At 32.7% G+C, this 18,863-nt stretch overlaps 1 protein-coding gene across 2 annotated transcripts; it reads left to right on the top strand.

The window, feature by feature from the left end:
* Positions 1–1,545: 1,545 nt before the first annotated feature.
* LOC125075886 (UDP-N-acetylglucosamine--peptide N-acetylglucosaminyltransferase 110 kDa subunit-like) lies at positions 1,546–18,243 on the top strand. 2 transcript variants are annotated; one of them, XM_047687718.1, is made up of 9 exons: positions 1,546–1,622; positions 1,764–2,035; positions 6,944–7,338; positions 8,239–9,476; positions 9,562–9,853; positions 9,934–10,114; positions 10,207–10,311; positions 16,613–16,797; positions 18,001–18,243. In XM_047687718.1, exons 2-8 carry the CDS (start codon positions 1,923–1,925, stop codon positions 16,764–16,766), a joined length of 2,478 nt encoding a protein of 825 aa, XP_047543674.1. In that variant the 5' UTR covers positions 1,546–1,622; positions 1,764–1,922; the 3' UTR covers positions 16,767–16,797; positions 18,001–18,243. The 2 variants fall into 2 exon arrangements, with proteins under 2 accessions (XP_047543674.1, XP_047543675.1); XM_047687719.1 differs by having other exon boundaries at positions 1,792–2,035.
* Positions 18,244–18,863: the final 620 nt, after the last annotated feature.

The following is an 18,863-nucleotide window of genomic DNA, read 5'->3' on the forward strand; positions in this document are numbered from 1 at the left end:
TCTAGCTGGAAATACAAATATAATATATCAAAAGTTTACAGTAATCGAAATTAATATTAAAAAATATATATATTTTCTCAATATATATTATTAGCCTATATAAATCCTAGTTTTAAGCCAGTTATGGCCAGTTGTTTTCGGCTAAGGTCCAAGTTTACAAGGGATTGCACTATTTTACTTTAGTGAATCGAATCCAGAATCGTTTTTTCAAAGTTGAGGTATTTTTTACCCAGAGTAACTATTTTTAATTTTTATGACTTTACAGTTAAGTTTGACAAATTGTTACGACAAAAGCCATGCCAATGCAACTCAATCAAACCCTCAAGCTTATAGATTGGCATATCCACGTTAGGCCTAGTTATTTGAACGCAGATCCTCAAGGTCCTGGATTTAAACTCGAATTAGACATTAAAAGTTTTCGGGTTTTTCCGTCGATGCATTTTCTATAGAAGTCCGAAGTTGCGAACTGCTTATGTTGTTGTTTACACTATCCTTCCTCAGAAAGCACGTAAAACCGGGTATCCTGCGCCGATAAGATAATGTCGGATCTTATTTCATTATACGTCTGACGGAATAGAGAATATCCAATGTGTATATGTATTATATCTCTATAATATACACCGGGCAATTGGACGTCCAACGTAGCCGAAATCGGTCAGGTGGACATCTCCATCAATATTATATTATCATTCAGATATTGTTCATCTTCAATCTTTATATATATATATATATATATATATATATAAAGTTTTACCAAAGACCCGCCCTTCGTTTTCGGCTTTAAATAAGTACACTGTAACATTTTATGTTATTTACAAATTAACCTAATTACAGTCAAATCGCTTTTTAGTATTATTTAGAACATAAATATTTTAATAAATTTATTATTACGTTTGATTAAAAATATAATTACATGTAGTAGTACTAGTACTAGTAGACCTTGACACGCGTCTATAAATTAATATAAGTAACTGACTTGAAAATATTTTTAGTAAATACTAAAAGCATAAAAGAAAAATGATTTAAGAAGAATATATATAAAAATTTTTACAATCGAAACGTAAATGTTTTAATAAATTGTTATGTTAATTTGAATGGTCTTTTATGATTTTTTAAAATAAAAAAAATTAAATTACTTTTTCCAGGAAATAGAGACAATTAACGTATGAGCGACAAGACAATGAAACATCACTGTTACAACATAGTGCCTGAAATTAAATCGTCTTGTAAAGATAGATAAATAAAAGCGAATCGAACACAATTACACATTTATATAGCTTTTAAAAATGCAAGGGTTTCATCTTTGCGTTCTACTTAGTTTTTAGAGCGAGAAGCGTCAAATAGTTCCAATCTTTGTACTAAAAGTACAATCAAACCTAATAACATTCAAGAGACGGGTTGAACGTTTTAAAATTCGAGCGCGGTCAAACGAAAGCTACTGCAGGATGAGTACAGAGATCGAGAAGTGAAGTTGTTTTCTGCCTCGACTGTACGCCAGCTTCACGCGGGAAAGCCCACCGACCGGCCGCAGTCGCGTATCGCTCGCCGCGTCACCACCTCGCGTCGTTTTCACGAATCGATAGTATCGCAACGCGCCGTCAATGCACACTTTATTGCAACACGTAAACATTTTACGATTGTTTAAAACTTTTATTGCTCTCATCATACACTATTTGTAATACACGAAAGCAGCTTAAGCGAATTGAATTTGTTAATAAATTATTTATTTGATTTTTTTTTTTTTTCAAATGTACATGTTAAAGAGTAAATGTCGCCGCATGTCGTGAATAGATTGCGTGAAATATTCCCGCCGTGCGATAAACGTGCGAAGGTCACGGCTTGCGTAGCCGTTGGCAGCGGCGCGGGCGCGTCCCGACCGTCCCGTCAGTAGCGACGCGGGTCCGTCGGGACATGTCCGCGACATGGATTACCAATGCGTGGTCGTGTACACGGTCATCAACATCGCACCGCCTCGGCTAACTCAAACCGATATACCGAACGGCTGTGTTGATTGGATCAAAAATAAAATTAAACGGCAAGTATATTTTTTTTTATTTGTGTGCTGGCGAATACAAAAAATGTAACTGTTTAGTAATATATTTTTAATGTTGATTATATAACAATTTTAATTATTTGATAATCGTCAAACGATTTACAATATATTAAATTAAATATTACTGAATATTTCAGAATAAAACCAAATGAATTTTAGAATGTTTGTTTAAAATAAAATCTCTCAATTGTTTTTTTTTTTCAAAAATCGAAAGAATTTAAGTATTAATTTATAGACAATATACGTAGTATATTGGTTCTGTCATAGATACACCCTTAACAGTGTTAGTTGTAGAACTATGTGCTCAAACAATCTATCACCATTAATCATCATCATCACATTAAGCGAAAGAATCCACAACTTTTATTTCATTAGAATGAAAATTAAATAGATACATACCCTTCATACTTTGCTAGCTACTACTGCCGCTAAGATAGTGTTCATTGATTTTGTCAATCGAAATTTAATATTGTTAAAGAAATTTAAAAAAAGTGTTCTTTTTTTAAAAAACTAAATTTCGAATTTAGAATCATTTTAATATTATTTAATGGACAGCTCATTTGTGTGGCTTCGTTTGTGTTCAATGAACTATTATAATAATTCGTAAATAATAAAATAAATTTTAAGAAAATAATAAATATAAATGTGACAGCTTCGTCAAAACTGTTCCATCTTTAAATAGCAGTGACAAAAAAGGTCCAATATTGTGGTATATAATTTAATGTGTCATTATAGCTGTGTGTCTGTTTAAGTAAAACTTAAATCAATTTTGCTAAGCGCGACGTCTGTTTAACATAGAATTTGCATATACGGTACATATTTGATATTAATTAAATTTCGTCTAAAATAGTATAGAGTTCGTAAGTCCTTTAATCATTTGCACAGTGAAGTAATATCCGAGACTGCTTCGCAATTATTATCACCTTTATCAATTTATTGAACAATAATAAAGTTAAAATTTGCATCAAGCGAGTTTATGTGTAAAAGCGTATTGCGTCGACAGTGAAAAATGTGTAGGTTAACGTAATTTACCTGATAGAATATATTTTTATCATCAATTAGAGTTTGATAACAGAAAATTCAGGTTTGTTATAATAGTGCCTTAGGAAAATTAATGTCGAGTTTTTCTTGTTTTTAATACGTATTGAACCACAAAATAAAGTCGAGATAAAGCCGTACAAAGTCCGACCTTTGCGCCGACGGCGTAATATAAAATGTTTTGATTCTCTGTAACAACTTACAACCTAATCACATCAAAGCGAACGTTGCGAAAATTATATTCTTTACGTAAATTAAAATTTTAATAATTAATTTATTGTTGGAACGCGAGGCACCTCGCATATACTTTTAACTCGCCCGTTATTAAATTAATGTTTTAAAATAGAATGTTCAAAAGTTTTAACTTAACAGTATTAAGATAATCGTATTGCTTCATAGTGTTATATTTTATCTATTATTATGATAATAAAATGAGAACGTCGTTTTAAAATAGAATTTAATGTAATTTCTTGTTCTTCTTGAATGGCTTGGTTATTAGTATACAAGAAGGATCTTTCATTCAAAGATCCGTAAATAATGTATGACCGTACAGAAAAACAACGTCACTTACGGTTTTCACTTGCGATTTATGGTTGTTCTATATTGCAAGTGGATCACAATTATTCATTAATCAGTCCTTTTTTATGATATAGGCCGGCGAACTGACAGATTTACTAGCTGGTGCTAAGTGATCATCACTGAACATTGGCGCTGGAAGAAATAATAACTATTTCACCATTCCTCATATCACCAATGCGTCACTAACCTTGGAAACTAAGATATAATGTCCCTTGTGCCTCGCTCAGTCGCCCTTCAAACTAGAACAGAACAATACTAAATGTTGCTGTCTTACGGTAGGATTTACAATAAGTGGGTGGTAACTGAAATGGGCTTATACAAAACCCTATCACGAAGAAAATGCACCTGATATCAATAAGAGAAATGGTAAGGGGTACCTATCCAAACGGTAGGTACTACATTACACTCGTTCGTTATACAATGATTAATTAACCGATAAAGTCTTTCTTTCGTATAACTCTTGTACTCTTGTGTAACTCCACGGTCATGTTTATTTCTATTATTTGAATTTACGTTGTATTAATATTATATTTTTATTACCAAGCAGCATCAGAATCTAATCTATGTAATGCTAGTCGTCCACTTGTTTTACATAAAGCCATTATTGACTCAAAATGGAATTCAGTAACGCCATAATACACTACTTTAATATATACTCCATACATCAATTTGATTGATATAAACGCAAAACAGGCGGTCTAATGTATTGCTTAACCGTGTATCTTACTGAAATCTTTGCTGAACCATGTTAGATATCCTGGTTTAGGTTTTATGTTTATCGGCTTAGTAGCTTTTTTTCTGTTAGGCAACACATACAAATTATATTCATCTGCTAATGTATATAACTCACAAAATTACATTAGCAGCCCGTAAATGTCCCACTGCTGGGATAAAGGCCTCCTCTCCCTTTGAAGAGAAGGTTTGGAGCATATTCCACCACGCTGCTCCAATGCGGGTTGGCGGAATACACATGTGGCAGAATTTACATCTCTCTCACTCACAAAATTATCAAATTTATATTATATTTATCTTTAGAATCATTTTAAGTTTTTAAAAAATTTGTCCGAATTGAGTCTTGACTTCGATTTCTTCGAGAACATTTCTTGTAAAACACATCGAAATATAGAATAACAAGGCTTACAATTAGGATCATTAGTATTAAGATAACGATCTCGCGTTGTATTTTCAACGAGACAAATAACAAAGTCATCCACAGATTCGCTTTGAAAAAAGTAAATTATATATCTTACTGGATCATTAGAGTTATTGATATTGGTACAGAAGACTTTTCGGGTTACAACTTTTAAAATTTGCTAAAAAATTACCACCGAATTTTTTCTTACAGCTGGGCAAACGTATGTTCAAAATAAGAAATGAATATTTCACAAAGGTGGTCAAATGCGGCGAAATTTTACATCTCACTTGACAGCTAATTCCTTTCGGTTACCTCTAAAATATTTTACTTGATTGGTTATAATTTTTTCTACTTGGTTTTGTGCAAATCTATTTGCATCAAATATTTAGTGATATTGTGTTATGTTTCGAAGGGCGAGTGAGACATTGTTATTAAAAACAAACACACACATACACATCTGGTTCTTCCTGCTTGGCCTAGGTCAAGCGGGGTACGGGCCTCGAGGTATACCTCCTTGCCCGGGCTTGTCCTCAACGGTAGCACGCAGCTACTGTGTCAGTGTGTTTTGACCCGGTGGGTCAGGGTCTTATAGGCTCAGTGGTGTCCAATCCGGTTAAGGTCGTCTAAGTATTAAAAACACAAGGGACATAGTATCCTTAGTTATCAATATTTCCCTTGCATTGACTAGGAAAGGAATGATTTAATGGTTTTTCCACCTATATTTATAGATGCTTTGTTACCGGAAGCAGAGTTATCTATTGTTGCCAGAGTATTGTCATTATAAAGATTATTTTTACATTCTTGGTTGAGTTTATTCTCCAAACAATGTCTATTTCCACTGAATAATTTTGAATGTAAGAAAAAAAATTTAATATAGTATTAAATAGCGGGTTTCATTCAGTTCGTTTTAATTAATTTTATATTCAATCAAATTGAGAGTATTTGTTTTTAATAATACCTATTCGTCGTATTATACGAAATTATCAAGAAATTAATATGACGACGACAAAGATGTCACGAATTCTATTCGGTTTCTTTGAATATTGTTTACAATCTTAAAGGTTGTTTTACTATTCATGAAACAAGTTTCAAAGTTGAATACAATTAATATTCATTTTATCGTAACGGTACTCTACTGTCTGCGTAGGTACCACCTACTACCACCAAAAAAATAGCAGTACTTAGTATAATTTTTGGTTGTGTTCTGGATTGAAGGGTGAGTGAGCCAATCTTAGACCCAAGGTTGGTGATGATGGTTACCATTTCTTACAACGTCAATTGTTTTGGGTGACCACTTTCTTGGAAAAATTGCCCGTCCACCTAAATAGGTGGACGGGCAATTTTTACATATATAAAAGAAATACATTTTTTATCGTGCAAATGCACGATAAAAAATGTATTTTTTTTATACGTTACAGAATAATATACAATCTGATTATTTCCCTGTGTTACGCGTATATAATATTCATATTTACCCCTGTTGTGTTTCCATCTTAACTAATAAATAATGCAACTCATAAAGAATCGAAGTAAATATTCTCTATCACTGTTAAAATATTAAACGAATTCAGAGTTCTGTTCAATTATAGGAAAGATTATTTCATTAATTCAAGAGGCTTACAGGCAGTTGTGATTTTCGATTTTGTATTGACAAGAACGAAAAAACCTTCTCAAAGCAAAACGTAAACGAACGTGACTTGGAATTGAGTCTTGGAATTTGTGACCAATATATAGTAATTTAGCGTTTAGAAGTAGAAGTAACTTTGTTGCATAAAATTAGCAGAAGCGTTAAGCACAGTTCCGTCTCGTAGTCGTTTCCGTGCTCTCTGTCCTCTTGATGTTTGTCTTCACTTTCAATAAGCATCTTGGTTGATAATGGATTTTATAGTAAGATTTCCTTTAGTTCGTCAATTGCAAAAGTGATATTATTTGTTTTTAATCATTTGCATTTTCGCAAGTCATTTTTATACAGAATATGTTTTTAAATCGTAATTGTAAAAATTATCGTCGATATTTAAAATAACTAAATTTTAATATAAAACATACTCACTTACTTCAAACAGTGTTTATGTAATATTATCATAACAAAGACGCTCAATCATCGTGGAATAAGTATTAAAGATTGTTTATTATTTCAGAGCGGTAGCAGTGTATCTTCAATCATTGAAGCTAACGCCCAACAACGGAATTATACATGGAAACTTGGCCTGTCTATATTACAAACAAGGCTTAATAGATCTCGCTATCGATACGTACAGGGAAGCTATAGAACTGCAACCAAATTTTCCAGATGCCTATTGCAATCTCGCTAATGCGCTCAAAGAGAAAGGTCACGTTCACGAAGCAGAAGAATGTTACAATAAAGCCTTGTATCTTTGTCCTACACACGTCGATACACTCAATAATCTTGGTAATGTTAAACGGGAACAGGGAAAAATTAAAGAAGCAACAAAATTGTACCTGAGAGCGTTGGAAGTATTTCCTAATTTTGCAGCGACTCATAGCAATTTGGCATCTCTCTTACAGCAACAAGGTATTTCATATATATCACTTTTATATTGTTATTCTGAAAATCGCATTCTAGAGAAAGTTTTGTTCACGACTGGGCATCGTGTTAAACATAAAGCGCTCTGTTAACAATCAAATCAAAATTTGTCAAACACGTGATATACGATATGGTATGTAGCTTTGTTCTGACACGTTCGTCATACAAACTAGATGTTTGACAAGTTTGAGAGAGTTGTGGATTGATGGTTTACTGGTCAAGCACGTTTAATTGTGTTCTATTGAATTTGTAAAACAATCTTCATTTTAATATGTAAAACACTATATATTTCTCACTTTCTGACGGTCGCTGATTCAAGTCGGAGAACTAATTTCAGTTCAATATGCTTATTGGTTGATGGCATCCAATGACGCAATACGCAACCAATGGTCATTCAATATTAATTCGGATTACGTTATTGTTTGAAAACCATGTAGTGTTTGACAAACATCTTTACTTAGTAAATTTATTCTATAAAAATCGTAGAGTTCATCAATAATCTGGATTGTAATCATGTGAAATGCGTATTAAATAATTTAATAATTAATGTATAATATTTGAATTATATTGGAATGAGCGATTTAAATTGAGTTACACTAACATTAATTTTATTTAGAAATTACCATACCATTTGTTTAGATAACGTTCTATGTTTAATGAATGATTAATATAAATTAAGCTAAATACAATTTTGGTAATTGTATTAGCCTTTGTTAACGTGAATTTTGCGTAAAACATTTCCCGAAACCTGATACATATTAAGCGATCGATAGAAGATAAATACATTAGTTTTAATTAAATAATCAAATTAATGTTTTAAATTGATGTAGTGCTACGAACGAATTAAAAATAATGCTGTTTTTTAATTTATATTATAATTTTCTGCAGGTAAATTTCGGGAAGCATTGTTTCATTATAGACAGGCGATAAATATACAACCGAGATTCGCTGATGCCTATAGTAACATGGGCAATACTTTACGGGAAATACAAGACAGCAAAGGAGCATTAATGTGTTTTAAAAAAGCCATAGAAATAAATCCGCAATTTGCAGATGGCCATTGTAATTTGGCCAGTATTTACAAAGACATGGGTAATATTACCGAAGCGATTGCATCGTACAAAGTTGCATTGAAAATAAAACCAAATTTCCCTGATGCTTATTGTAACTTAGCGCACTGTTTACAAATAATTTGTAGTTGGGATAACTATGAAGAACGAATGCGAATAATCGTTGCGATAGTCGAAGATCAATTGTATAATAGTGATAAATTAACCTCAATACACCCACATCATTCCATCTTATATCCATTATCTAACAGAGCAAGGAAAGAAATAGCTGCACGACATGCCAATTTGTATTCAGAAAAAGTGAATATGCTCACTCCGATCACATTCAAACACAGTAAAACATACGAAGGACGATTACGAATCGGTTACGTTAGTAGTGATTTCGGTAATCATCCAACATCCCACTTAATGCAATCGATACCAGGATTGCATAATCGTTCAAATGTAGAAATATTTTGTTATGCTCTGAATCGTGATGATGGTACCACATTCCGTAGTAAAATAGTTGAAGAGTCAGAACATTTTATTGATTTATCTTTTGTAACTTGTAATGTCGAAGCTGCTAGAAGAATAAATAGTGATAATATAAATATTTTAATAAATATGAATGGTTATACGAAAGGTGCTAGAAATGATATATTTGCTTTAAAACCCGCACCCATTCAAGTAATGTGGCTTGGTTACCCGGGAACTAGTGGTGCAGAATATATAGATTATTTCATCACAGATGAGGTATCAAGTCCAATATCAACGAGTGTTGATTTCAGTGAAAAGTTTGCCTTCATGCCTCATACGTACTTTGTTGGAGACCATCAGCAAATTTTTTCCCATTTAAAGATTCGATATAATGTTAAAATAGAAGGCGAAGAGTGCGAAGGTGATAACATAGCAGTTTTGAATGCAGCAGAAGAAATTAATGTAAATCAATACATAAACGTTAAATGTTACGAAGAAACATTATCGTTTGAAAATTTGGAACCAATAAATATAATTGTAAGAGAAGTAGACATTCCTAGGTGGGTACTTGAATCGACAATAAGTTCTAAACAGGAACAGGTAATTAATAATTTATTAAAGTCTATTCTTCACTTATTTATATGTGTATGTTTCTGTTATTGTATTAATTAAACTTAATTTACAGATGTATATTAATAAAATACCAATAGACAATGGTGTTTCCATTAACTTTATGGACAAGAAAATAGCATCAGGCGAAAAAAGATATGACAATATTGTATTTACTTCGAGAAGGCAATACGGACTTCCGGACGATGCTGTAGTTTTCTGTAATTTTAATCAATTATATAAAACTGACCCTAACATTGTTAAAACTTGGGTTAACATATTAAAAAAAGTACCAAATAGTGTACTTTGGCTATTAAGTTTTCCGGTTGCAGGGGAACCAAATATGATAAAATACGTTCAAGGATTAGGTACATATTATTAATCTTAGACATTACTATATTATAGCCTAAGATATCGTCTGTTAATGTATTGTTAATGCTTATTGCAGGTATATCGCCTGAACGTATTGTTTTTTCTAAAATAGCTTGCAAAGAGGAACATGTACGCCGAGGACAATTGGCTGATATATGCTTAGATACATCACTTTGCAACGGTCATACGACAACAATGGATGTTTTGTGGGCTGGTACACCTGTAATTACGCTACCTGGAGATACATTAGCTTCAAGGTATTATTAGCCTCATTATTCTATGAATATGCTAGACGTACTGTTGTTGTCAATTATTACAAATCTTGTAAGTATAAAAAAATTTTTTGTAGAGTGGCAGCATCGCAGCTCAAAGCATTGGAATGTACGGAACTTATTGCGAAAAGTATGAAGCACTACGAACAAATAGCTGTGAAATTAGGGACGAATAATGAATAGTAAGGCATATTTCCATCAATTATTAGACTAAGACAATAAATACAGTACTAAGAAAAAAAATATCTCTTGAATATCAAAATTAATTATAATTGAACTGATTTATCGAATACAATTTTAATATTGTAACATTAGTTACATTACGACCGTGAGTCCAAAATATGATATTACTTTATAAATTAAAATTTATAATTAATATAAAGATTAGCCATTTCAATATTCAAAGCAATTGAGATCGCTTTCTGAATTCATCGATGCATTTGACACTCCAATTAATTGAATTGTAACAACTGTGCAATTAAGTCACTTGTACATTTTATCCAATGTTATTTGTTCAAACAGAAGCGTTGTTTTATTGTTTTCAATTTCCGCATGACATGTTTACATTTAATGAGACGTATGCCAAATGCGTAACTTCAAACAGTACACTTAAATAACATCTGTCATTACACGTAATTTTATTACAAGGCAAGGCAGGGTACCGTTAATTAATTTATACTGGTTATCGACCGCGACTTCGTTCGCGTTTCAAAGGTGTTACATATAAAAGTAGCCTTTGTGCTTCCTTGGGGTTCAAGCTTGCTTCATATCAATTTTCAAAAAAATCGGTTCAGTAGTTTGGCCGTCAAAGCGATACAGACAGAGTTTCTTTCGCATTTATAATATTTGTGTAGATGTTTGTGTTTTTATTTAATGTTTGTAATATTAAAAATATGGGAGATACTTCACTTGTTTTTATATTTTTTTTTTATTACTGTCATAAGTGTCGCTGTTTTTTTATTAAAGTTTCTAAAGAAGCCGTCCCAAAAAACTATTTATAGTCTCATTTGGCTTCAATTCAAAATTTTTGGCAAATTGTACTGAACCTCACCCAGCTTTATTAAATCGAAACAAAACTTCGTGTAACTATTAAAGTATTCATTTAACTTAAAGGTTAAATACTACGCGGCTGATAACAAATCAATATATGATTTTATTTTGTAACAATTTTAAAGGTTATGTACAAGAATAGAGATTATTGGTAACTAATAATTCAAGTACTTGTAAACAGTTATTTGATTGGTCGATAAGCTGCTTTATGACCCATTGTATTCTTTGAATGAGAATGAGTATGAGTACTGGGATATGAGCTGATATTGTGTGGGAAATGTTATAAAATCGGAATTTGCTATTTAATGGAACTGAAAACATTTGGAAACTTAATATCGCCTCAAAGCGTATACACATCTATTGTCGTTTATACTGAAATATTGCCTGTTCATTTTGAAATTTCGGAATTTGCATTTGAACATAATGGTGAGTTCGTATATCCACATAGCTACTGCACGTAATATAACCTTCTCTATAAATGCCAATAAAGGTATCGAGTCTGAGATTCAAGTTAGTAAGATATTATGATCTAAATGTGGCTCGTCCGTTTTTGTTTTAATGGAATAATAGTTCAATATTCGATACTAAGTTTACATACTTTTTGCGTGTCCTTAGTAAAAAATTATGAACCTCAATCGTGTACAAAAATAAAATCAACCAAATAATGTCACCGTTCATTAACATTAAAGTCTTAAGAATTTTAGAGCCTATAAGATTTCCAAAAAGATTTATGTATCGAGAAATTCTTGTCATATACAAACAAATAAAGAGATATCATACGTTCAAGAACTTTATTGTGTTTAGATTGTGTCTTCACAAACAAAAGGATGGGAATGTCCCCCAACCTCCGATTCATACTCGGACAGAGATTTATTATGTACCAAATAAACTTTGTTTCTTCTGAATTAATTTGTCCTTGTGCTCCTAACGTATGCTTCATAATGACGTTATTATTGGAAGTTTCAACCAGATAAAAGCAATTGTTTGTGATATAACATTGCTGTTACAATTGTCATTGGCTCATTAAACGAATTAACCCATTAGATGTCTATTGGCAACTCGAGGCTTAATCTATTTGAATGATTATATAAAAAAAAACGTTTTCGTTCTTAGCCAGTTGCGTCAAAATAAACATATTAGTCACATGAGTTTAATTTAAAAAAAGAAACAAATTATACAATCCATGTTATTTATTTAATACTGCAAAAACAAAATATTAAATTTAGAAAATCCAAAACTTAACTTAACTAATGTATAAATATCTAAATTCATTTTAAAGATATTACTTAGCATGAGTCTAAAAGTCTTTAGAATTGTGTTCATTACACGCATTTCTTTTATTTGTCACGTTTGGTTTTCGGTTTTCTATGTTAGAATAAGTATGAAAAAAAATGGCCCGTGGAATAACCAGAACTGCTTTCAAAAGGTGTATATTATTTGGTGCGATTTAGGAGTCGTTTTTTTTTTTGGATCAGAGTGGTAATTTATGCGTTTACGTAAATTTTACTCTCGAGTAGATGAAGCGATCCGCCCTTGAAAGAATGTCTTACAAAGTTCACTCTTTTTCAGTCATTAGACAATACAAACCGCTATGTCCCTGTATTTTAAATCTGTAATATCTTCGAAAAATATTAATTTATTAAATGCACAACGTAATTAAGGTACTTAAGATAAGCATTAATGCTACATTGCTTTAAATCGCTTAGAAAATAAGCCATTATATCTCGTAAAAAGTAAAAGATAAAAATTGGCTATTGTGGGTTATCCCTTAGAGATCGCCATATACTATTTCGGGCTTTTTTGAAGACCTTTTTAAGGTATACAATACTGTAGTATATTATTTTGAACTATCTCGTTGAGTTCAGCCAGCGTTTGCAATGTAAACGCAAAAAATATTTGTTTACGACATCACTTTAGAAACCTCTAAAATTATCAGTGTTTCTCTACTTTGTTGTGCATGTATTATACACATAAACCTTCCTCTTGAATCAATCTATCTAGTAAAAAAAACCGCATCAAAATCCTTTGCGTAATTTTAAAGATCTAAGCATACAGACAGCGGTGAGCGACTTTGTTTTATACTATGTAATGATTACCTTTCATACTCAGAGTCAGAATCACGACTCAGATTTTTATTCAACAGACTTTTTGTCCTTGCCTTAAATGTCGTCGTTTCATCAAATTCCTTATCACCATTCAGCATCGCTAATATTTCGTAAACTCCACTAATTTTATATCATAACAGCGACGGCTTGTTGTCGAGTTGTATTATCCATAACTTAATAATAAAACGTAAGCTTAGTAAATATTTTAAAAATGAAGTAGATCGCCCGGGGACCAATAGACGAAACTAACTAAAACTCGATAGTTTATTTTCATCAGGAGTTTGCCGCGTTTTATTTCATTAGTGCGTTCTGCACCAGCACAGTTTATATAAAATTTAAATAATATTTTTCAAACTCTTCTTTAATATTCTCCTTTAAAATAAATATATATTTTTTTATGTTAATATTAATAATTATTTTTTTCTATCATAAACTACTTTTATATCTGCACTGTATAAAATATTTAAAATTTCATATCAGTCAGATATTATTATATTATTTATCGATTAGTTTATATATTATTTATATATTTATTGATTATATATGTATGTTTGCCTGTGTATATGTATCTATTTATTTTTGTATGTATATTTGTATGCACAAATATACTCGTATGTATGTATATTGAATATTCCATTTAAAAAATGTACACCTATGCCGTTAATAGACCATTTCCTCTGCCCCAAGGTTGCCTGGAAGAGATCGCTCTTCAGCGATAAGGCCGCCTTTTGTGCCATGCTTTATTTTGTTAAATTTATTTCCTGTGTGTTTTACTTATCTTGGTGTACAATAAAGAATATATTATTATTATTATTATTGTTATTTTACTTTTTCTCTCTTATGAGGTAACTAAATCCTACACACACGGGCCGTAGCCAAGCGCTAGTAGGAGCTAGGTAATGGCAGCTGAGATGGATGAGGTCGTAAGGAACTTGCGGGTGAGGCGGCAAGTGTTGAGGATTACTGCCTTTTGGAGTAAATGATTAGTGTGATGAGATATGTGTAATATATCGAGACTGCGTTGTAGGCTTTTAGGTACGATCCCAGTTGATGAGATGACTATGGGAACAATATGAATGGTGTCTGCACGCCACTGACGTTTCAGTTCTATTGCTAAGTCTTGATATTTACTAAGCTTTTCCGAAATTGTCGACTGTATGTTGTGAGTGTTAGGGATAGCTATGTCAATAAGATAAACAGTTTTATTAATTTTGTCATGTAGTGTGATATCGGGTCTATTGAAATGTATTGTTTTATCTGTGATTATGGTTCTATCCCAGTATATCCTGTATCTGTTATTTTCTAGTATGGTGTCGGGTTTGTATTTATAGTATGGGATCTTCTTATCTATAAAATTATACTTGTGTGCTAGATGTTGGTGTATAATAGCGCTCACTTGGTCGTGTCGATGTTTATAATCAGTTTGTGCAAGGGCTCGGCAAGCAGAAGTTATATGTTGAATGGTTTCAGGATTAGAATGACAGTGTCGGCATGCATCTGATTGAAGATTAGAGGTGCGTATTATGTGCTTCTGGTAGTTCCGGGTATCAATGACTTGATCCTGGATCGCTAACATAAAAGCTTCCGTTTCTGGGAACAGTTCACCACGCCTCAGCCAAGCGTTTGACGCTGCTTTGTCAACATGTGATTGCTGTAAATCGTGGTGGTGTCTTCCATGAAGGGATTTCTGTCTCCATAAAGCAGTTTTTTCGTTCATGTCAGTAATCCGTTCGTTTTTTTGCGGATGTCGGTCTTTAAGGTTTAGTGGGGTGAAGCGTTTGTCTGCGAGCGTTACTGTTTCATGAAGTGGATAGTATTCTGAGCGTTGATGGAAGTAGTGTCTCAGGGATGTAATTTGCTTGTTATGCAGATTGACTATATCTATTAAGCCTCGTCCGCCTTCACCTCTGGGTAGAGTCATTCTTTGGACACAAGATCTAGGATGGTGTTTTCGGTGGGCAGTTAGAGTAGTATTAATGATACGTTGAAGGTTGTGGAGCTCACATTGGGACCAATTAATTATGCCGAAAGAATATGTAAGTACTGGGATTGCGTAACTATTGATTGCTTTAAATAAATTGTGGGAGTTGAGTTGAGATCGGAAAAGGATATTTAGGCGGTGTTTGAATTTAGTTTTAAGGCTATTTTTTGTTTCTTTTTGGTTAATCTTCCGAGCTTGTTGAAAGCCTAAGTATTTATAAGTAGTTTCTTCTTCTAAAGGTTCAATAATATTTCCTGATTCTAACATGTAGCTTTTTGGGACGATTTTTCCATTTTTGACCGAAAATGTTTTACACTTTTCTATTCCAAATTCCATGTGTATGTCCTTTGAGAAAGTTTGGGTGATATCTGCAAGGTGATGTAGTGATTGTAATGTGTTACTGTATAACTTAATATCATCCATGTACATGAGGTGTGTGAGAGTGGTGTCTTTGTGTGGAGTGGTAATAATGTAGCCGAGATTGGATTTTTGGAGCATATTTGAGAGAGGATTTAGCGCTAGGCAAAACCACAGTGGGCTAAGGGCGTCGCCTTGAAAGATTCCTCGTCGTATTAAGATGTCAGGTGTTTCAGTATTAGCATGTCCCGTGATTTTAAGAGTTGTTTTCCAGTTTTGCATAGAGTTTTCAAGGAAATAAATAAGTTGTGGGTGAACTTTATAGTGATGTAATACATAAAGAAGCCAGCTATGTGGTATGGAGTCAAAAGCTTTCCTGTAGTCTATATACATGGTATTAATATTTTTTTTCTTAGAAATAGCATTATTATTATTATTATTATATTACGAAGGTATCTTTTAGAAAGTTTGCTTCAAACTAAATATAATATTATATATAAGTATAAAAATCAAAAACGATTTTACACTGCAGGAATTATAGTAAGATCATTTATTTAAAATTGTGATTTTCACGTGTATTATCTCGTCAGCGCGATCTAAAAACATTCAGCGCCACCTCTTACAATTTCTAGGAACTGCGTTGCTTGGTATAATAAACGCGACATTATTTTAAATTCAAAATTAACTCTGCCTGTCCGTCTCTTGTTCTACCACGGCCAAACCACGGAACCAAAATTAATGACAATCGGTGTGAAGCAAGCTGGAACACCTAGGACGGACATAAGCTATTTTGTATGCTTAACATCTGAAGAGGAACCTCTAAAAAGCCGCCAAAGCCGCGGCCGTGAACTAGTAGAATATATAAGGTCCTACTTATTTTAAAAATAATGTCCCCCTATACTTTCTTAAGCATAAACTATGAACAATATTGTCATTTTCATACGACATGTTGAGACTTTTAAAAGTAATCATGTGTGTTTAATCTTCCAGCCGTAAATATATTCGAGCTAAAGTCTCGAAAGCACGTTTAAGTAGCACATTATTTGACTGCAATCATTACACCAACGCGCTGGAGAATCTTTATGCTAAAATGTGGGATCGTCACCAAGCTGGAATGCCTCCGGATCATATAAAAGCATATTAAACATTTTGATGAAAAATTTATCGTTTTTAAGGTAAGCGATGCTATAAAGAAAAGGTTATAAGAATATACATTGATGTCAGAGAGAGTGTTTACCCTATTCTAGCTATACCGGCGTCTAATCTACATAGATAATTTTAATACTTTATTACTAATACATACATATACATTTTTTGTGATATAGGTTGGCGGAAGAACAAATGTGCCTCCTGATAAGTGGTCACCACCGCCCATAGAGAATGGCGCTGTAAGAAATATTGACCATTCCTTACCAATGCGCCACCAACCTTGGGAACTAAAATGTTGTCTCTTGTGCCTGTAGTTACAGTGGCTTACTCACCCTTCAAACAAGAACATGAGTACTGTTGTTTGTTGGCTTAATATCTGATGAGCCGCTGAGCCCTACCAACAATATTATATATTATTAGCAGTAGCAACAGCCTGGTAGAATTGTACAGGTATTAAAATAGAAAAGGTAAACTTCCTTTACATCTTCGAAAGTTCTGTCTTCTCTTGAGTAGATATGAGCTTACTGGTTAAATTTGGGTTGTGAGACAAATGCAGGGCAGAATATCAGTCGATACATGCACAGTTACATAAATATAAAATCAACTTTTGCGATTAAAATATAAGAAAAAATTGCTCTGCATTTTACAAAACTTTACAATTTTTTTTTTGTTTGAATTCGTTAATGGACGAGCAAATGGACTTGATGGTAAGTGGTCACCAGTGTCCATAGACATTAGAGCAGTTACTAACAGCACCAAACATAGGAATGAATATGTTACATGTGTTCCTTGTTTATAGTTACACAAATACTTATTTTTAGGTAGAGTTTGTATTCGTCACAGTAATAGCCTGTAAATTTTCTGCTGGGCTAAGGCAGAGGATCCCTTTAAGGAGACAACTTGGAACATATTCCATCATCCACATCCTAATGAGGGTTGGTGGATACACTTGTGGCAGAATTTCGTTGAAATTAGACACATGCAGGTTTCCTTACGATGTTTTATTTCACCGCCGAGCATGAGATGAATTGTAAACACAAAATTAAGCACATAAAAATTAAGTGGTGCGTGCCCGAATCATCTTGAACCCGTAATCATCGGTTAAGATGCACGCGTTCTAATCACTGGGCCATCTCGACTCTGTATTCCTCATTGATACGCTAATGTATATTTTTTAAGCAATAAACATAATCTTAATTTTGTTTTCATAGATATTTTTCTTCTTTCAGATAAACAAACGTCCGTTTTGTATACAAAAGGATTTTAGAAAAAATTCTCCGTCCGGCAGAATGAAGAGTTGCAAATGTTTATTCGATTTAAAAAAAAAACAGTTGTAATGTTTGTGTTTGAAAATGTTGTATGTTGTAATGTAACATGTATTAAAAAAAAATTGAAATATTTTCGATTCGACTTAATAATTTTAAATATCAAAGAAAATCTTTTAGGTAAATATAAACATTTATAGTATGTAAGCCGGGGATTGTTAACCCGAAAAATAATAAATGAATATTTATGAAATAGATTTTTTATTCTCCAAAATAATTTGTATTGCAAAGAATCGTTATGCATGAAATTTCATTAACCTTTACCAAATATCTATTAATCTCCCATTAGTCCAAGTGATCGGCAGACTTACGGTATAGTAGCAAGCTCCATATTACTGCCAGGTACACCGCTTCACCCGTTGGTGAAATGGAGGTTCACTATTCCTTTCGAGGTTTCCTTTGAGCGAGCCATGGAGTCGAAAAGCATAAAAATTGACTTTTAAAACGTGATCGCAGCAAGTGTGGCCTTTTGATATCTTAAAATATATAAAAAAAATATATAGAAACTTCAATGGCAGACACTTACTTCGGTTCCTTCTATATTTTTTTATATTTATATATATTATAAAGAAGAATTTTGTGATACCTTAAATAAGAAATACCTCTGTTAAATTTCCTCTGTGCGTTCTAACATAGCCATCACTAGACGTGACGTGATCTTATTCATATTTTTAACTTGAGTTATAAATTAAAAAACAAGCGAAATAGTTTTAGGAGTGCCTTTTGTGATGTCAAATAAAATTATTAAACGGTTATTTAATTGTATG

The sequence above is a fragment of the Vanessa atalanta genome, chromosome Z, assembly GCF_905147765.1.
Source record: "Vanessa atalanta chromosome Z, ilVanAtal1.2, whole genome shotgun sequence".
NCBI classification, from domain to species: Eukaryota; Metazoa; Arthropoda; class Insecta; order Lepidoptera; family Nymphalidae; genus Vanessa; species Vanessa atalanta.